We start from the raw sequence: 20,686 nt of genomic DNA on the forward strand, positions 1-20,686 counted from the left end.
CACGCTCCCCCATGTCTTTCTGTACAGTGTGCGTTTCTAAACCATTTGGAAGTATAAGTTAGCAAGGGCATGCCTTCTACCCGCAGAAGCTCAGTTAGCGTCCGGGAAGAAAAGGATCATTTTAATCACAGCCTAAGGATCAAAATCAGGAAATTCACCCTCGCACGCCGCTAGCTAAGCTCCAGACCTCCCCCCCGTTTGCCGAGAGCTCCCCGAACGTCCTCCTCCGGGGGCGACCTTCCCTCTGGGACAGCTCCTCGCCGGGCCCGGCCTTCACGGGAGGGACCGTTTCGGAGATCACAGGTTAGTCATTTGGAGACCATCCTGCAGTTTGGGTTTTTCTCATGACATGCTAAAGCACGTGTCTTTTCAGAAGACATTCATCTCATCCACGTCTTCCAACGTGCTTCTCATGCAGTGGTTCTCAACCTTCCTAATGCTGCGACCCTTTAATACAGTTCCTCATGTTGTGGTGACCCCCAATTTCACTGTTACAAATTGAACATCATTAAAGCACAGTGATTCATCATAAAAACAATATGTAATTATATATGTGTCTTCCGATGGTCTTAGGCGACCCCTGTGAAAGGGTCGCGACCCACAGGTTGAGAACCCCTGTTCTAATGTTTTTGAAATATCGGAAGAATAGTAGGTAATCTTAAGTGAACTAATGGCCAAAGAAGGTGGGCCATGTCGCCACCCTGCTGTTTACAGACTGTCTTTTTTATTTGCTTTATGAAGGCGCAGTATTTACACTGCATTCACCCAACAAATAAGGAACGAACCCCTACTCGGTGCTGTTTTAGGTGACCACCTACTACACGCCAGGCCCTGTTCAGGCTTTGCGGGTCCGGCCATGAAGCAAACAGACAAAAACCCCTGCTGCCAGCACGCGGGGCCATGGAGTTCCCTGCCCGGGTGTTCGTTGGGACCCTCCGCTCCCCGGCGGGGAAGTGGGGGTAGGAGACAGACAACTGGGTTTGGCGTGTCCATGGGAGAAGGTGTGGACCGCCCACTGGACACCTGGAGAGACGTACTTTGTCAGACATGCACGGCTCAGAATCCCTCCTGTCACATATGAGCTGTGACCACAGGACCGTCACCTGCCCTCTGCGAGCCTCCCCAGCTCCGTAAAGGGGCGTCACTAGCCCCCCCATATGGCCAGTAGGGAGGGTCAATGAAGAAATGTGTAAAAAGCAGGAGCCCAGCCCAGCCGGCTCAGTGGTTGAGCGTCGATTTATGAACCAGGGGGTCACAGTTAGATTCCCGGTCAGGGCACAAGCGGGCTCGATCCCCGGTGGAGGGCGTGCAAGAGGCAGCTGATTGATGATTCTCTCTCATCATTGATGTTTCTCTCTCTCTCTCTTCTTCCCCCTTCCTCTCTGAAACCATTACAATATTCATTTTTTTAAAGCAGGGGCCCAGCGCTGGCCACGGCCCCATCAAATGGAGGCTCCTCCTCATGACTCCGCAGGGGTCCTCAAACTACAGCCCGCGGGCCACATGCAAACACAAATATTGCATTTGTTCCCATTTTGTTTTTATACTTCAAAATAAGATATATGCAGTGTGCATAGGAATTTGTTCATAGTTTTTTTTTTTAACTATAGTCCGGCCCTCCAACGGTCTGAGGGACAGTGAGCGGGCCCCCTGTTTACAAAGTTTGAGGACCCCTGCTCCACAGCTTCAGCTTCAGACACCCCTCCAGGGGGCCCCGGAGCTTCCTGATCAGCCTTCTTAGCTTTGCACCGCTTATAAACCACGGGGACCGTTGCACGTGGTCGGGGTGCCCAGGTCCAGGCCATGGCCGCGCACACTCGGAAATGAAGGCCGCAGGGGTGGGCACAGGGCCACCCCAGGAGGCCGTGCAGGGGCCCACTCGGCAGGGCTCAGTGCCCGGCGGGGCAGCGGGGCTGCGGTCTCATGAGGGGCCAGGAGGCCAGGTCTGTGCAGCTGCCTGGAGGGACCACCGACCGCACCACATCTCAGCAGCCCTGTGCCAGCCCAGGGGCCGCCCAGCCCTGCCCCGCGCCACCCGTCACCTGGAGCTTCTGGGTCCTCGAGGCGAACCGGTCCCACCACAGCCGGAAGTACTCCTGCTCCACGGCGATGAAGCGCCGGTGCTCCTTGAGGGTCAGCTCCCGCACCACCGAGGTGTACACGCTGGCGGCGTAGATCTGCATGTTCTCCTGGGGAGGGGTCACCAGCCGGGCAGGGACCGTGCCTGCGCCCGCCTCCCCCGCTCCCGCTGCCTCCCCTCTGCTCTCACCAAGGACCCACCCACTCCTGGACACAGGGAGGCTGGGACGCAGCACAGGACACGCTCGCCAGCTCGGTGAGAACACACTGTCCCAGAGAGGCGAGGGGTCGGACCATGACCCGCCCCGGGCAGTGCCCCGAGGGGCCAGCGGCCAGAGCCAGGAGAGGAACTAGGTCCCAGAGCCCTCCGGGGCCTCCTGGGCTCAAATGCAGGGAAGGCTGTGTGGGGAGCGGTCCCTGAGGTCACCTGCCTCCCTCCCCCCAACTGGGGGTTCTCGGGGGTGACCCGGCTGCTTCCCATCAGGGGCTCCGGGTGCGCGCAGTGTGCCCAGGGCTGCTGGGCACCAGGCTGGCAAAGAGCACTGGGCAGCGAGTCAGCGGGCTGCAGGGTTATTCTGAGTGACCTGGGACCTCCTCTGGCCTGTTTCCTCTTCCGTAAAAGGGGTGACACGCATGCTCCCCCTCCCCAAGCCGTCTCCATCTGCAGGAGTCGTCACCCCCAGAGGCTCCCAATGTGCCCCCGACCAGACTGAACCCTCGGCCTCAGCCTCTTCCTGCCCGTGTCTCTGTTACACGAATGTCCTTCGCGAAGTGACGGGTCCCCCCACAGCGGCCTTCGCTCATTTGTGTAGGTGTTTCCTCCCTCATTCCAAAGAGTGAGAGGCGCTGGGAACAAGGAAATCGGGGATTTCCATGCCTTTTCTCTGTGCCGAGTCACTCATTCAGCAATTCTCCGTGTCCGTCAGCACACAGAGAACGTTCGGAATAAAGGGGTGCAGTCACCCCCTCCCCAGCTGTGAGCTCCTCTCTGATGGGGAGCAGGCCATCGCAGGCAGAGGGTGGGAGGGAACAGACTTCAGAGCCACTGCCTGCCAGGCCTCACCAGGCCAGTGACTCACCAGGGGGGCACCCTGGGAGTTAGGGACGGAGTCCCGCCAGTATCTGGCAGGAAGAGGGAGAACCGGTGCCAAGTCTGAGGCCTGCACCCCCTGCGGGAGGGGGACGGGCCCAGAGCAGCCCCCAGAGCAGGGCTGGCCACGGCCTGACTCCGGCCAACGCACCTTCCTCGGCCTGGGCTGCCTGTCACTGGGGGGAAGCTGGGTTCAGAGGCAGGAAGTGATCGGCTCCAGGTCAGCCGCCCAGTCACCGCCCAGAGGCACACCTGGAAGCAGGCTGACCCCCCACGCTGGCGCGGACCCGGCGCAGATACCCACGCTGGGCTGCGCAGGGAGAGGAGGCGGCAGCTCCTCGGGGCGCTGGGGGGAGGAGGCCGGCACCTACCTGGACCGTGTAGAGCCAGCCCACGTCCATGTGGCTGTGGGGCACCACGAAGACCCTGATGGTGTCCTCGGCCCAGGCCCCTGGCAGCTGCAGCACCACCAGCTGCGCGAACAGAGGCAGCCAGCGCGGCCCCATCCCAGTGCCTGGCGGGCAGCGGGCGTGCAGGGACTTCTCGTCCACAGCCAGCAGGCAGGCCGCTAGGCAGCAAACTGGGCAGCTGCCCCCACCCGCCCCCAGCCCCAGGGGAGGGAGCAGGGAGCAAGTAGGCGATTAGGAAGCATGGAGCCCCGGGCTAGGTGGGGCCTGAGCCCTGCCCTGCGGGGGGCGGGGGGGGGGCGGATGCTTGCTCAACAACTTCCAGTGATCGGCCCCCATCTCCCGTTCTCAGGCCATTGCTGTCCACCTTTTTTTTTTTTTTTTAATTTTTAGAGAGAGGAAGTGGGGGAGAGAGAGAGAGACATCAATGTGAGAGAGAAAGAAAACTCGTTCAGTTGCCTCCCACACGTGACCTGGTGGGGACTGAACCCACAACCTGGGTACATGCCCTGACCGGGAATCAAATTCACCACTTCTCGGTGTACAGGATGATGCCCCACCCACTGAGTCACTCCGCCAGGGCCACTGCTGTCCGCCTTTAAGCTGAATGCCAATGCCACCTCGCCCAGCAGCTGCCAGGTGTCCCTCCAGCCAGGGAGTGCCCAGTGCCCACACACCTCGCTTGTGCCTCTCTTGAGTGCTCTCTCTTGGCGTCCCCACCCTCTGGGATGGACTCCTGGGCTCCGTGTTTGTCTTGCAAAACTCAATTCCAAACTCAGCTTGGGAAGTGCCACCACCAGGAAGCCTGCTCTGATAGCCTCTCCCTCACAGGAAGCCCCAATCTGGGCCACGTGATAGGGACGGGCACTCCCCCTTAAGGAGGACCACTGGCCTTCAGAAGGCCTTGCGAGATCACTGAGCTGGTGGAGGAGCAGACTGTCCTAAACAGCCAGGCTCAGGCCTGGGTGTGGGATGGCGACCCTGGCAAGACACGTCAGCTCCCTGACCCCCAGCCGGCGCATCGGAAACTGGGGCGGCAGCGGAGGGCTGTGGCTTCAGCGCCACGCACTGCGGTGACACTGGGGCCTCCCCGGGCCACCTGGAGGCCTGGCGAGGCCTCATTGGGCAGCCTGGGCCATCTCTGTGCCCAAGAGCGGAGGGCCTGTCGTGGGGGGACCACCTGAGCACCACGTGCTCACTGCCCCGCGCTGCCCGTCTAGTCGTGTCATTCACTCGGCAATGCACCCGGAGAACAGCGCCGTCTTCAAGCAGGTCGGGGTCCCTCTGCTCCACCGCCTCCGGGAGGTCTCTCGCCTGAGGCAGACAGGACTTGCCCAGCACCTGCGCCCACATCCTGCCAGGCCACAGAGCCCCCCACTCGCCACGGCCAGGGGGCCGCGCTCAGCCCAGGGGTGTGGGCGGTGCTGCCCCCTTCCAGGCTGGCCCCAAACATGGCCACTCTCCCTCACCCACGGCCCCTCTCCCTCACCCACGGCCCCTCTCCCTCACCCACGGCCCCTCTCTCTCACCCACGCCCCTCTCCCTCACCCACGGCCCCCTCTCCCTCACCCACGCCCCTCTCGCTCACCCACGCCCCTCTCGCTCACCCACGCCCCTCTCCCTCACCCACGGCCCCTCTCCCTCACCCACGGCCCCTCTCCCTCACCCACGCCCCTCTCCCTCACCCACGGCCCCTCTCCCTCACCCACGGCCCCTCTCCCTCACCCACGCCCCTCTCCCTCACCCACGCCCCTCTCCCTCACCCACGGCCCCTCTCCCTCACCCACGGCCCCTCTCTCTCACCCACGGCCCCTCTCCCTCACCCACGGCCCCTCTCCCTCACCCACGCCCCTCTCCCTCACCCACGCCCCTCTCCCTCACCCACGGCCCCTCTCCCTCACCCACGCCCCTCTCCCTCACCCACGCCCCTCTCTCTCACCCACGGCCCCTCTCCCTCACCCACGGCCCCTCTCCCTCACCCACGCCCCTCTCCCTCACCCACGGCCCCTCTCCCTCACCCACGGCCCCTCTCCCTCACCCACGGCCCCTCTCCCTCACCCACGCCCCTCTCTCTCACCCACGGCCCCTCTCCCTCACCCACGCCCCTCTCCCTCACCCACGCCCCTCTCCCTCACCCACGCCCCTCTCCCTCACCCACGGCCCCTCTCTCTCACCCACGCCCCTCTCCCTCACCCACGGCCCCTCTCCCTCACCCACGCCCCCTCTCCCTCACCCACGCCCCTCTCGCTCACCCACGCCCCTCTCCCTCACCCACGGCCCCTCTCCCTCACCCACGGCCCCTCTCCCTCACCCACGCCCCTCTCCCTCACCCACGGCCCCTCTCCCTCACCCACGGCCCCTCTCCCTCACCCACGCCCCTCTCCCTCACCCACGCCCCTCTCTCTCACCCACGGCCCCTCTCCCTCACCCACGGCCCCTCTCCCTCACCCACGGCCCCTCTCCCTCACCCACGCCCCTCTCCCTCACCCACGCCCCTCTCCCTCACCCACGGCCCCTCTCCCTCACCCACGGCCCCTCTCTCTCACCCACGGCCCCTCTCCCTCACCCACGGCCCCTCTCCCTCACCCACGGCCCCTCTCCCTCACCCACACCCCTCTCTCTCACCCACGCCCCTCTCCCTCACCCACGGCCCCTCTCCCTCACCCACGCCCCTCTCTCTCACCCACGGCCCCTCTCCCTCACCCACGCCCCTCTCCCTCACCCACGCCCCTCTCCCTCACCCACGCCCCTCTCCCTCACCCACGCCCCTCTCTCTCACCCACGGCCCCTCTCCCTCACCCACGCCCCTCTCCCTCACCCACGCCCCCTCTCCCTCACCCACGGCCCGAGCAGAGGGCACTCAAGGACCTCCAGGCTAAGAGCAGCCGCTGGGCATGAGGAATGAGTGGCTGGCAGGTGCTAAGCCACTGGGTGCATCTGACAGGCGTGCCCGTTCTGCTTCTGGCGATGGCCAGGCAACGTCCCGCACCCGGAGCATGTCACAAGACACGGCACTGACCTCCCACTGTGGGGACCCTAAGAGGACAGGCTCTGGGTCTGTGACTTGGGTCCGAGTAGCCGATTGTCCAGAGGACGGCAGGGGCACTGTGCTCCCCCGGCCAGGGAGGCGCGAGGCTCCCGCCGAACAGTCACCTGCCCCGGGCAGGCCACACCGTGACGGCTCCTGAGGGCCGTGGCTGCAGGGGAAGAGGCCGAAGCTCGGGTGATCTCGAGGCGGGAACAGCGTGCCCCTCGGGGTGTGTGTGGGCGTCGGCCAGATGGGCGCCCGCCCCGTTCTCCGAGTCCCCGTGACCGCAGCCCCTCTGTCCTCCAGAGAGAGCGGACAGGCCTGGGGCTCACGCTGCCGCTCCGTGGTGGGAAACTGCCCGGGGCGCACCGGTGCCCATGCCCTGGGGGACCCGCAGCATGGACGCATCGCCTGCTCCGCCCTGCCATGGCTCCCGGGCCACCCTGCCATGGCCCCCGGGCCACCCTGCCATGGCCCCCGGCCCGCCCTCAGCTGTGCTTCAGGCCTGCAGCGTCAGGCTCTAGCCCTGGACCTGGGACTTCCAGTCTGTGTACTTGTCAGGGCGGCCCTGGAAAACTAACACGGGTACTTCTGCGGTGAAGGCATGACATGGGGCGGGGGGGTGGGCGGTGAGCACCAGGTGCCGCGGTTGCCAGGCCAGCCAGGTTTGCCACCAAGAAGTGAAGCAGCCGTGTGTCAGGCCCGGGCTTCAGAGCCGCAGCCCAGCCGCGTGGGCCTGTGTGAACAGGCGCATAACCAACTCACACACCTGCTCAGTCAGCTGGGTGCTTGGCCGTCCGAGGCCACCGCTCACCTCCTATCTGTACGGTTTTTAGGGTCTTCAGTTAGGGAATCTCCCCGAGGACCTCTGAGGCAGGGCTGACACCAGAGGGACCCGGGGCCCTTGTGATTCATCAGGCCAGTGACCAGGCTGGCACTGGAGGGTGTCAGGCCGTGGCGGGCCCTGCAGGAAAGGACATACTACCTGGTTTTTTCTAAGCCATCAGCGAAAGAAACCATCCACAAAACAAAAAGGGAGCCCACTGCAGGGGAGAACACATTTGCCAGTGATACGCCTGATAAAGGGTTAATCTCCAAATATATAAGGAACTCACACAACTTAACAAGAGGAAGACAAACAATCCAATTAAAAAATGGGCAAAAGACCTAAACAGACTCTTCTCCAAAGAGGACATACAGAAGGCCAAGAGACATGAAAACATGCTCAAAGTCACTGATCATCCGAGAGATGCAGATCAAAATGACAATGAGGTATCACCTCACACCTGCCAGAATGGTTACAATCAACAAATCAGCAAATGATAAGTGCTGGCGAGGATGTGGAGAAAAGGGAACCCTCCTGCACTGCTGGTGGGAATGCAGGCTGTGCAGCCACTGTGGAGAACAGTATGGAGTTTCCTCACAAAATTAAATATGGAAATTCCATTTGACCCAGTGGTCCCACTTCTAGGAATATGTCCAGAGAAACCCGAAGCACCAATCAGAAAGAATGTATGCACCCCTATGTTCATAGCAGAGCAATTGACAATAGCTAAGGTCTGGACACAGCCCATGTGCCCATCAGTAGATGAGTGGATAGAAAAGCTGTGGTACATTTATACCACGGAATATTATGCAGCAGTAAAAAAAAAAAGAATCTCTTACCCTTTGAGACAGCATGGAGGGACCTGGAGAGTATCATGCTAAGTAAAATAAATCAGTCAAAGAAAGACAGGTATAACATGATCACACTCATATGTGGACTCTACGTAACAAAATAAACTAATGAACAGAGTGGATCCAGAGACATGGAAGCAGGGAACAGAGTGTGGAATCTCAGAGGGAAGGTGGGGGAGAGTGGGTGGGAGGGAGGTAATCAACCAAAGACCTTGTCTATATATATAAAAGCCTAAGGAACCAAACAACAGAACGACCAGTCGCTATGACCGCGCACTGACCACTAGGGGGCAAACACTCAATGCAGGACCTGCCCCCTAGTGGTCAGTGTGCTACCACAGGGGGAGCGCTGCTCAGCTGACCACCTGTCCTGGCAGCCCACCAGCCCGGTGACAGCCACTCACTCCCTCAGTAGTCCTGCAGGTCCAATCTCCAGAGAATGGGCCAGGCACCGACAGACCAATGCCAATGGCACGATCCCAACAGTGCCACTGGCCTCCTGGAAGTCGGCGTTGGGCACCGCGGCTGCCTCCCCTCCCCAGAGGCTCCGCAAGGAAGAAACGATATGAAAGTGGCCGCCAGGTAGCTCTCAACAACCAGCTCGACCATCAGCGGGAGGGCTCCAGATCCCAGGCCGGCAAGGGCGTCCTACCGCCTGCCTGGAGGGCCGATCGCGTCCTGGGTGGCCCCCCACGCCCCTCGGGATGAGCGCCAGGCGCAGGGCTCATGGCTGGCGAGTGCCACTGCAGCAGGCGCGAGCCTGTGGCAGGCACAGCGGGGTCAGGATGAGCGGGAGAGGCAGGCAGGAGCGGCAGGTGTCGTTGGACTGCCGATTTCAGCCCGATCCCCCAGGCCACCCCGAGGGACCCCACCCATGCACAAATTCATGCACCGGGCCTCCAGTATGCAAATATGCATAACTCATGGACACAGACAATAGGGTGCTGAAGGCCTGGGGCAGTTGGGGGGGGCAGTCCTGAGGGGCTCAATAGGGGAAAAAGGGAAACATATGTAATACTTTCAATAATAAAGAATAATTAGAAAAAAGAATCCTCCCATAGCCCGGCCAGCATGGCTCAGTGGTTGAGCATCAACCTATGAACCAGGAGGTCACAGTTTGATTCCCAGTCAGGGTACATGCCCTGGTTGCAGGCTCGATCCCCAATGTGGGGCATACAGGAGGCAGCTGATCCAAAAAGAAAGGGAGGGAGGGAGGGAGGGAGGGAGGGAGGGGAGGGGAGGGGAGGGGAGGGGAGGGGAGGGGAGGGGAGTGGAGGAAGAAAATACACTTGATGTTGGAGAGGTTGGGGAAAAAGGGAACCCTCATTCGCTGCTGGTGGGAATGTAGGCTGGTGCAGCCACTATGGAAAGCAGTCTGGCGATTCCTCAGAAAATTAAGAATAGAGCTACCATACGACCCAGCAGTCCCTCTCCTGGGTATACACCCGAAAAACTCGAAATGATGTATTCGCAGATATATGCACCCCTATGTTCATTGCAGCATTATTCACAGCAGCCAAGACGCAGAAACAACCAGAGTCCTGTGATAGAGGCCTGGATAAAGACGTGGTACAGCCCAGCCGGCATGGTGCAGGGGTTGAGCGTCAACCTCTGAACCAGGAGGTCACGGTTTGATTCCTGGTCACGGCACATGCCTGGGTTGCGGATTTGGTCCCCAGTTGGGGGCGTGCAGGAGGCAGCCGATAATGATTCTTTCTCATCATCGATGTTTCTGTCTCTCTTTTCCTCTCCCTTCCTCTCTGAAATCAATAAAAATATATTTTTTTTAAATGTGGTACATATACACAATGGAATACAAGTCAGCCATAAGAAAGGATGAAATGGCGCCATTTGCAACAACATGGATAGATCTTGAGAACATTATGCTAAGTGAAATAAGTCAGTCACAAAAAGCTAAGAACCAGAGATTTCACTCATATGTGGGATATAAAACTAAAACTCGTGAACAAACAGCCGTGTGGTGGTTGCCAGAGGGAAGGGAGTGGGGAGAGGGGGGGGCCCCAATAAATGGTGATGGGAGATTTGACTTTGGGTGTTGGGTACACGGTGCAATATACAGATCTTGTAACATAGAAACCCACACCTGAAACCTGTATGATCATGTCAACAAATGTCACCCTGATAAATTTTTTAAAAAAGAAATACACTTGACACATGCTTCAAGGGAAAAGCGAGTTTCAGAACCCCTGTATTCATGTTCTTGGGCAGCCCTCATGACAGAGGGCCGCAAACTGGGGGAGCTTGAAACAACTGGGAGACCAGAGTCCAAAGTTGAGGTGCCAGCAAGGCAGTGCTCCCTCCAAAGGCTCATGGGGAGGGTTCTTTCTCACCAATGCCAGCCTTGGGGGCTCCCGGCAGCTCCTGGGGTTCCTTGACTTAGCTCCTCCCTCGCACTTACTTCCACCTCTACCGTCTCTCGGCCATCTTGCCTCTCTGCCTCTTCTCATAAGGACGCGGATCCTAGCGGGGTTAAGGCCCCGCCCACTCCAGCATGACCTCCTCTTAACTGGATTGTACTTCTGCAAAGATCCCATTTCCAGAGAAGGTCCAGTCACAGGCATGGCGGTAAGACTTCAACATAGCAACTCACTGCAACCCTAGACAGTACAGATTGTGTCTCTGTGCAGTCACACGTAGAGAGGTTTCCGGGCATCAAATGTTTGGGGGAATTCCAGAGAAAACTGCCAACGAGTGCCCAAGTCCTGTCTGTTCAGGAGTAGATGGAACTCGGGGTTTATGGTCATTGCGCAAGTTGTGGTGTTCATGATGACTACAGATGGCTAGTGGCCCAAAGGTCCATCCATAACAGCGTGACGAAAAGGAGAAGAGTACGTCTCACAGTGCGGCGAGACCATAGTGCAAGGAGCAGCTGGGAGGCTGTTAGAAGTACAGACGACCAGGCCCTACCCAGACCAAATAAACCAGCCACCGTCAGGGTGGGCCCAGCAACGCGGTTTAACAAGCTTCCTGGGTGGCCCGATGCGCACAGAAATCAGAGAAACTGCTCGGAGCCATCGAAACGAGGGGCCTATGGGCCTGCGTCGCACGGGGAGACGCATGTACGCAGGATTGATTCCACTGTATAAAGCCCAACATGGGGGGAACATGTCATTACTTATGATTGCAATCATAGCTCATAAAACAAAGAAATTGGATTAAAAATATTCAACAATAGAGTTATTTTTTTAAAAAATTGGTGAGTAGCAGCAGCGCCGCTGAGCGTGCAGACGTGCCTCCAGCCTTGCAATTTCTCCAGCGGCGGCCGTTCTCGCGACAGCGCCAGGACCAGTCCGGTTTCTCTCTCATCTCGCTCGGCTGCGGGAAATCGGGCTGAAGCGACTGAGTCCGCGATGGACAGAGAAAAGGAACAATTCCAGTTCCGTAAACTCTTTATTGGTGGCGTGAGCTTTGAAACCACAGAAGAAAGTCTGAGGAACTACTATGAGCAATGGGGGGGGGGGGGGGGGGGGGCTTACCGACTGTGTGGTAAGGAGAGATCCTGCAAGTGGATCATCAAGAGGACTTGGTTTTGTAACTTCACATCTATGGCTGAGGTTGATGCCGCCATGGCTGCAAGGCCTCATTCAATTGATGGGAGAGTCGGTGGGCCAAAAGGTGCTGTTGCGAGAAGAGGAATCTGGAAACCCAGGGGCTCTGTAGGTACAAGAGCTGTGAAGCTGTTCGTTGGTGGGGTTAAAGGGGACACTGAGGAACATCGTCTTGGAGACGACTTTGAGGAGGGAAAATTGTTACCATGGAGATAATCACTGAGAGGCAGTCTGGGAAGAGGCTTTGGATGTTCCTTTTGATGAGCATGACCCTGTGGCTAAGACTGTGGCAGAAATACCAACCACCCGTGGTCATCGTGCAGAAGGCTTGTCTGGACAAGAAACGCAGGGAGCTCCAAGTTCTAGAAGCGGGAGAGGAGACAACTTTGGTTTGAGATTCTAAAGGCGGCGGTGAAATTTTGGACCAGGACCAGGAAGTAACTCTAGAGGACCTGATGGCTATGGAAGTGGCCGTGGATTGGGGGACGGCTAAAATGGGTATGGAGGGCCTGGAGGAGGACCTGGTTATGGAGGGGGAAGAGGAGGATCTGGTGGTGGACCCGGATATGGCAACCTGGGGGCGGGGGGGGGGCGGGGGGAGGCAGCTACAGAGGTGGCGATGACAGCTCTGGAGGAAGAAATGACGGAAGTGGAAATTGCAACCATCTAACTATGGTCCCATGAAGAGTGGAAATTTTGGTGGCAGCAGGAACATGGGGGACCATATGGTGGAGGGAACTATGGTCCTGGAGGAAGTGGGGCTGTGGAGGGAGAAGCCGCTTTCTTCCTATTTGTCCTGAGCCCAGAGCTGACAGAACAGTGTCAGGTCATGCAGTAGCCATGCTAAGGAGACTCTCAGGCATGCATATGCACGCAGGGCTGTGGCAGAAGACACCAGGGCAGGTACGGAGCCATTCTGTGAATGGGTTGGATTATTTAACATTACCTCACTGTGGAGGGAAGATTGTAAAAAAAAATGCCTGAGACAGTTTCTTAGCTTTTTACTTGTTTATTTCTAATGGGCTTTCTGATGATGTTAAATTTGTAAGTTGCAGGTGACATGTGAAACCTTTAAGATTTTTCTCAAAGTTTTGAAAAGCTATTAGCCAGGATCTTGGTATAAGACATAACATTTTTCCTTTCAAAAAAAAAAAGGTAAGTGCGTGTGTAGATTTAAGAAGCTGTTGTACATTTATGATTTAATATATTAATACTATGGGGGGGGGGAGAAATTGGTAACCTGGTCACAAGAGGGATTACCTCTCGGGGAGAGAGGAGAGGTAGGGCTGGATTAAGGAGACAGCAGAATTTCGGAGGATGTTGGCATGGTTTTACTTCCTGATCTGGTGTAGGGTTACACGCGAATTTCCTTCAAAGTTATGCAGTTATAGTTGTATATATCAACACACTTCCTATATATCATATCATATGTATTTCCTATATAAATATTATTACACGTGTAACATCCCTGTGTATCCACACACCTGTCTTGCTGGAATGTCACGTATCAGAGATGTTGCCTGCCCACCCTACATATAACAGCCCGCCTCCCATGCTCCCTTCTGGCTTTTCCCACAGAACTCACTGCTGACATATACACCATCTTTCTTCCTTCCAGGGCCCGGCACTGTTCTCTGCTTACAAACACCAGGTCCAAGTGCACCAGCGCGGTGTCTGCTCCCTGATGGAGCCGCGCCTCGGGGGCACTCAGTTTACGTGCTGATGCGAAGACCAGCGCTGGGGACACCACACTGCAACTGTGGGTTGACAGACGGTCTCACTAGCTCGTCTCTCCCGGCAATTCCTGGTGTTCAGGGGACTGTGGACCAGCACGTGGTCCCAGTGAGTGAGTGGCTGAACCTCCTGAGGGGGCCAACCCAGATTTTCATGAGGCCCCTTCCTGCTCTGCCCCCGCCCCTCCTGCTGCAGTGCCTGCAGCTCACACCTCCCTCGGGGCTACACCGGCCTTTCCACACATTTCTCAATCAGGAGCAACTGGCCTCCATTTGACAATGACGGACAATCAGTAAGAAATTTTCATTTTGAAATAAATTTATTTATCTCACCTTTTCTGGCCAACTCAATAGCTTTGGTCATTTGGACAAAGATTCTAAAAATTGGTTTTCCAGGCAAATGAACTTCATCATAACAAGCTTGAGCTCTGACCTCAGTCCCTGTGAAGTCTGCGCCGACGGCCTAGGGTGGACATCGCTGAGCCTGGGAGGTGCCCCCTGCTCTCAGCCGGGGACCCACTGTGGCCACAGGCTCCTCGCCTTCCTCCCCAGCTCCCCCAGAGGTCATGTGCATTTCTGGCCGAGAAGCCCGTGAAACGCACGACTGTATTATATAAAAAGCCATCAAATATATGTAGTGACGAGAACTCATCCCCTACCCTAGGTTACTCACCAGACAGGTTACATGATGTACACCAATTAACGTGCCACAGAAAAAATTACATTTCTGGAAAAAAAGAAGAAGAAAAAACAGGACACAGGCCTCCTGCTTTGATCCAACAGACTGCGTAGTCCCCAAATTCACACCCCACCACTCTCCACGCCCCGCCGTCCTCTGGGCCGGCTCAATCTCATCCAGGGCGGAGGCGCCAACACCCTCCATCAGGATTTGGGTTCTGGCTTCAGCAGCTGCAGCCAAGGTGTCTTCTCTCTTGCAGAACGCTGACCTCCATGTCCCCAAATTCCAGGAAGCATAAAAAATAGCAGAGCACAAGCGTATACTTGCAAACTTTAAAAATACAACAGTCACGGTAACGAATATGACCACACAGCAGCTCACAAGCTGGGCCCTATTTTTCATGGAAGAGCATGTAATAAAAAGTTAAAATGATACCTACGCTGTCTTTTCCAAGCCGAATGCACCAAGTAATCCTACTGCACGTATGACACGGTAACACTGAAAACATCTCCCAGAATGGTCTGGAGGTGTCTTTACCATGATGAGAACACAGACGGAAAACCAGGAGAGAGGAAAAACAGACTCGTGGTTTCCGCCTCTCCAAGCAGTCAGTCCTCCTTACCGGCCAAGCCCATCAGCGGATAACCTAGAGGACAAGCGAGGAAATTTACTGTCACAACCTAAACACCCGGCCCCTTGCAGAATGCTCCCTTCCCCCCCCCCCCCCCCCAAGGTCACCAGAAGCACTCCAACTGCATCAGAGCAGTTACAAGTTCCCGTCTGGCTTCAGAGTTCCACCTCCAGGGTATCTCCCTTTTTTTCTTGCCTTGTGACCTAGGTTTGCACCCTAGCGACTGGGCTGCTCCACATTCTGCAAATATTTCCTGCGAGTGTATGGATGCTTCACAACTACAGACCCACCTGTTTCCTTCTAATTAGCAACGTCCAAAAAGGAAAATCTCGCCCTAACCGGTTTGGCTCAGTCACGCAGTGGTTCTCAACCTTCTGGCCCTTTAAATACAGTTCCTCATGCTGTGACCCAACCATAAAATTATTTTCGTTGCTACTTCATAACTAATGTTGCTACTGTGATGAATAGTAATGTAAATACCTGATATACTATATGCGTTTTCCGATGGTCTTAGGCGACCCCTGTGAAAGGGTCGTTCGACCGCCAAAGAGGTCGCGACCCCCAGGTTGAGAACCGCTGGCAGTGGATAGAACTTGGCCTGCAGACTGAGGGGTCCAGGTTCGATTCCCGTCAAGGGCATGTACCTCGGTTGCGGGCACATCCCCAGTAGAGGGTGTGCAGGAGCCAGCTGATCGATGTTTCTCTCTCATGGATGTTTCTAACTCTCTATCCCTCTCCCTTCCTATCAGTAAAAAATATATTTTAAAAAAATTATTAAAAAAAAAAAGTAAAATCTCGGCAGTCTCAGCCTCCGCGTACCCACAGCCGCGCCCCCCGCCCCGGCTCCCCAGGGCCGAAGCATGTCGGTGCGGGGCGCCACCCATCACCCCCCCGCAAGCCGGCTGCCCGCGGCCCGACACGCACCTGCGCCCGCGCCCTTCAGCAACACCCGTGGCTGTCGATCTGCTGGTGGATCTCCACGATGCGCTTCCCCATCAGCGCGGCCTCCGCCGCCTTCTTCTCCACCTTCTCGCACAGCTTCACCACCCGCTCCTCCGCCTCGGCGCCGGGGCTGCGCGCCGGGTCCAGCGCGCGCGCCTCCGAGGCCTCCACCTCGCTGTGGATCGCGTCCAGCAGGCGCTCGATCTCCTGCAGCCGCCGGCGGGCCCGCAGGTGCGCGCGCACGTGCTCGCGCTCGAGGGCGCTGACGTCACGGCGGCCGGCGGCGAGCGCGGGGCTCCGGACCCTCTCCCCGTCCAGCTCGGGCTCCTGCGCCTCGTCCGCGTCCACGGGCCGCATCGCGCCGCCCGCCCCCGCGGCCCCGTCACCGCCCCCGAGAGGCCGGCAGGCACACAGCGAGCGCCGGGCGCGGGGCTGAGCTCTGCCCAACCGCCACTGTGACGAGCAACAGGTTCTCCCAACTTTCGCAGCGGAGACGGCGTCCAAGATGGCTTCCCCGCCGTCTGCCAGGGCGTTGCTGGCATGCGGCGCTTTTACGACACGCCGGACCTCCTTTACGGCCACGCCGCCGGTGGGAACTCGGGGACCTTCAGTGGCACGTGCACGCTCCCGCCCTCCCATCATGATCCGGCTCCCCATGATCTTGAATTTTAACCTCGGCTTCTCTGCGTTAGGGTACTGGAACAGCTTAGGAGGGCGCTTTCGGTGCAATGGCCTAGGTACTGATTCAAAAATAAGCCAATTGAGTTGGTGCCTTTTGAAACTTAACGCCCCGAGCAGGTAGGTGGCGCACCCAGTGTCTGGATGTCAGCTGGGCCAAGGCCGCCTAGGGCAGTGGCTCTCCCCCGAGGCTGGTTGAGAACTGCGGCATCCCAGTGCTGATGCTAGTGGCCCTGTTCTCCTGACCGCCCTCCCGGACCTCGCCGACTGCTGTCCACAGGGTAGGTTTTACTCTGCATCTCGCTTTTCGGGACTTAGTGTTGGCCTGGCTCAGCAGTTTCCTCACCCGCACCTGGCACCCGGTGTGCCCTTGGAGGAGAATACTGAAAGGACCCATTCTTCAACTGCACCTCCACGAGACAACAGGCCCTCGGGGCAAGTATTAGCCCTCTACTTCCTTACAGCCCTCATCGGAGGTGGCACACAGCAAGGGCCCAGTAAATGTTGCTTTAAGTTATTTCCCAATAGCTATTTCCCTATGCTGTTACTACTGCATATGGTCGTTGTGGGATGAATAAAGTAAGTTCCAGGTGGTTCGCTCTTTGTCGGCCTAGCAGGTAATATTGGGGAGCCCCTCTTTGTGGGTTGGCCAGGGCCACTCAGCTTCTGCCGGCCACTCTGGTCCTTGCATAAGGTGCCCTCCGTATTCAAAGCAAGCGCAGCATGTCAGGTCATTCTCATCCTTTTCATCTCTCTGACATCCCTTTGTTCTTAGCCAAAGGGAAGTCTGCTTCCAGGATTAGGTTACCTGAATGATCTCTCTTTTGCAATATACAGTAACAGAGTCACAGGAGTAATAGATCATAAAGGGCCATCTTAAAATTTGGTCTGGCACAGGCTCCTAGGAATGCTAAGGGCATGATCTCACAGCAGCCAGATATGGCAAAAGTACTGGTAATTAAGCATAAAGAGTTAAACATACCTCAGAAAGACTTGTCTTGCTTTTGGTACATGAGTGACATGGAATAAAGCACATAGGAAACCCACAAAAATTTTGAGGCAGCCAGCAACACTAATAAAAGACAAACATGCAAATTGACCATACCTTTGCTACGCCTTAAGCCGTGCCCACCAGCCAATGAGGGCGACTATATGCAAATTAACCCAACCAAGATGGCGGCCGGCAGCCATGGAGCTGGAGCAAGCAGGAGGCTTGGTTGCCCCAATGATGAAGGAAGCCAAGCTTCCCAGCTGCCGCGGCTGGCTCTGAACTCCACTCAAAGCAACAAAGTTTCAATTATAGAAGGTAAATAAACCCCAGATACCTGCTTTCAGCCGGCCATGGAGCTGGAGTGAGCAGAAGGCCTGTCCTGGCCAGCTCTGAGCTCCACTCCAGGCTACAAAGTTTCAATTATAGAAGGTAAATAAATCCCAGAATAAAAAGAAAAAAAAGGACAGGCTGGGCTCTGACCGGTTTGGCTAAGTGCATACGGCGTCAGCCTGCAGACTGAAGGGTCCCAGGTTCAATTCCAGTCAAGGGCATGTACCTCGGTTGCGGGCACATCCCCAGTAGGGGGTGTGCAGGAGGCAGCTGATCGATGTTTCTCTCTCATGGATGTTTCTAACTCTCTATCCCTCTCCCTCCCTTTCTGTAAAAACTCAATAAAATATATTTAAAAAAAAAAAAAAAAGAGAGAGGCTGGGAGCTTCTGTTGCCGGGGAGGCTTGGCCAGCCTGAAAACGGCCCTCAGCCCCTCACGCAGGCTGGCCAGGCATCCCAGTGGGGACCCCCACCCTGATCCGGGACACCCTTCAGGGCAAACCAGCTGGCCCCCACCTGTGCACCAGGCCTCTATCCTATATAATAAAAGGGTAATATGCAAATTGACCCTACAGCAGAATGACTGGGAATGACTGGTCACTATGACACACACTGACCACCAGGGGGCAGACGCTCAATGCAGGAGCTGCCCCCTGGTGGTCAGTGCGCTCCCACAGGGGGAGCTCTGCTCATCCACAAGCCAGGCTGACGGCTGCCAGCACAGCGGTGGTGGTGGGAGCCTCTCCCACCTCCTCAGCAGCGCTAAGGATGTCTAACTGCAGCTTAGGCCTGCTCCCCGCTGGCAAGTGGACATCCCCCAAGGGCTCCCGGGCTGCCAGAGGGATGTCTGATTGCAGCTTAGGCCCAATCCCCCCAGGGAGCGGGCCTAAGCCAGCAGGTGGTCATCCCCTGGGGTGTCCCAGACTGCGAGAGGGCACAGGCTGGGCTGAGGGACCCCCCCCCCTCGCCGCGAGTGCACAAATTTTTGTGCACCGGGCCTCTTGTCCTATATAATAAAAGCCTAATATGCAAATTGTCCCCTCAGGAGGTCGTTTGACCAGGAGTTTAGCTCGCTATGATGTGTGCTGACCACCAGGGGGCAGCGCAGGACATGGCGGGCATCAGCAACACAACACTGGCAGCGGGCGGCAGCAGTGGAGGTGCTGCCACCCCAATGAGCCCTGACGAGAGCGGGACCACAGCGGGATGGTGGAGCAGATGAGTGGGTGGCACCAGGTCAGGGTGGGTGGGAGCGGGGCCCCAATCTCCCCTGGTGATCAGCAGCTGCAGCAGGAGGTGGGGCAGCCACCCAGCTCCCAGGCAGTGAGGGAGACAAGTGGGGGGCCTGGCCCTGATCATTCGCCACACAGGGATGGTGGAGCAGGTGAGGGGGTGGTGCCAGGCCAAGGCAGGGTGCCAGGCAGGGCTGCAAGCTGGGGCTCAATCTCTGCAGGCCACCCCGAGGGACCCTACCAGTGCACAATTTCGTGCACCCGGCCTCCAGTATTAGCAGAAATGCTGCCAGCTGGCATGAAAAGGGACTAAGACTATTCAAAATGTAAAAAGATGTCCAGATGCCCAATTTAAACAAATACTTTATTGATTTTTTACGGAGAGGAAGGGAGAGGGAGAGAGAGTTAGAAACATCGATGAGGGAGAAACTTCGATCAGCTGCCTCCTGCACATCCCTACTGGGGATGTGCCTGAAACCAAGGTACATGCCCTTGACCGGGATCGAACCTGGGACCTTTCAGTCCGCAGGCTGACGCTCTTGCCACTGAGCCAAACCCGTCAGGGCTAGACTCCCAATTTCCTACCAGCAGAAAGCAGGCTCTAGAGCTAAAAACTGGCATATTTTTCAATGCTCTCGTCAGAAATGGTCAAGGAGTGAGATGGAAAAGGAAAAACATATTGGATAGCCCCGGCAGTATTGTGAAGAATAATGCTCGTCGAGTGTGGCTTAGTGGTTGAGCACCAACCTATGAACCAGGAGGTCACAGTTTGATTTCTGGTCAGGGCACATGCCCGGGCTGTGGGCTCCATCCCCACTAGGGAGTACGAAGGAGACAGCCAATCGATGATTCTTTCTCACCATTGATATTTCTCCCTCCCTCTCCCTCTCTGAAATTAATTTTTAAAAATATATTTTTTAAAATAATAAAAATAAAATAATGGGTTGGCAAACTATAGTGCCTGAACTAAGAATGGTTTTCACATTTTTAAGGGCTGAGAAAGAAGAAGAAGAAGGAGGAGGAGAAGGAGGAGAAGGAGGAGGAGGAGGAGGAGAAAGGAGGAGGAGAAAGGAGGAGGAGAAAGAAGGAGAAGGAGGAGAAGGAGGGGGAGGGGGAGGGGGAGGGGGAGGGAGGGAGGAGGGGAGGGAGGGAAGGAAGGAAAGAAAAGAGAAAGAAGGAAGGGAGGAAAGAAGGAAGGAAGAAAGGAAGAAAAGGGAAAGGAGGGAGGGAGGGAGGGGAAGGAAGGAAGGAAGGAAGGAAGGAAGGAAGGGGAAAGAAAGAAAGAAAAACAGGAATATGTGACAGAGACTATTTGACTCCCAAGACCTAAAAAAACAAACCAAAAAAATTACTATCTGACTCTTTACAGGAAAAGGTTGCCAACCCCTGCCCTAGGGAACCACTTCTAAGCTCAGAACCAAAGCCTAATCACCCTCCACCAGGTCCCCTCATTTATTCTCCACTTTGGCACCTGCCCCTGGGCTCCCTTTCCACCCCAGGTCCTGCCATCACCCGGATGCTCACACAGCCACCGTCCCACACCTGGGCTCCTCGGCCCTCGGCTTCCTCGTATCCAATGGGCTCCTCCACGCCCCTTGGCCACTCATTCCCAAGGGTGGC

The 20,686-nt window shown here is 56.9% G+C and overlaps 2 protein-coding genes and 1 pseudogene across 2 annotated transcripts in view; 1 reads left to right on the forward strand and 2 right to left on the reverse strand.

Annotated features, from left to right (window-relative positions):
- The window catches only part of MAN2B2 (mannosidase alpha class 2B member 2), a 30,932-nt gene extending 27,257 nt beyond the window's left edge, over positions 1–3,675 (reverse strand). The window contains exons 1-2 of the mRNA XM_059682947.1: positions 3,541–3,675; positions 2,043–2,189 (exon numbers count right to left, since the gene is read on the reverse strand). Of these exons, the coding sequence (XP_059538930.1) occupies positions 2,043–2,189; positions 3,541–3,675 (282 nt within the window). The remainder of the gene's footprint in view (positions 1–2,042; positions 2,190–3,540) is intronic.
- A 7,932-nt stretch (positions 3,676–11,607) lies between these two features.
- LOC132242292 (heterogeneous nuclear ribonucleoproteins A2/B1-like) lies at positions 11,608–12,688 on the forward strand (annotated as a pseudogene).
- Positions 12,689–13,884: 1,196 nt separating this feature from the next.
- MRFAP1L2 (Morf4 family associated protein 1 like 2) lies at positions 13,885–16,363 on the reverse strand. Its single transcript, XM_059676063.1, has 2 exons — positions 15,818–16,363; positions 13,885–14,908 (listed from the first exon to the last, which is right to left on the reverse strand). The coding sequence occupies exon 1, from the start codon at positions 16,190–16,192 to the stop codon at positions 15,833–15,835; it is 360 nt and encodes a 119-aa protein (XP_059532046.1). The 5' UTR covers positions 16,193–16,363; the 3' UTR covers positions 13,885–14,908; positions 15,818–15,832.
- Between the last annotated feature and the right edge of the window lie 4,323 nt (positions 16,364–20,686).

This window comes from Myotis daubentonii, chromosome 1 (genome assembly GCF_963259705.1).
Source record: "Myotis daubentonii chromosome 1, mMyoDau2.1, whole genome shotgun sequence".
Classification (NCBI taxonomy): Eukaryota; Metazoa; Chordata; class Mammalia; order Chiroptera; family Vespertilionidae; genus Myotis; species Myotis daubentonii.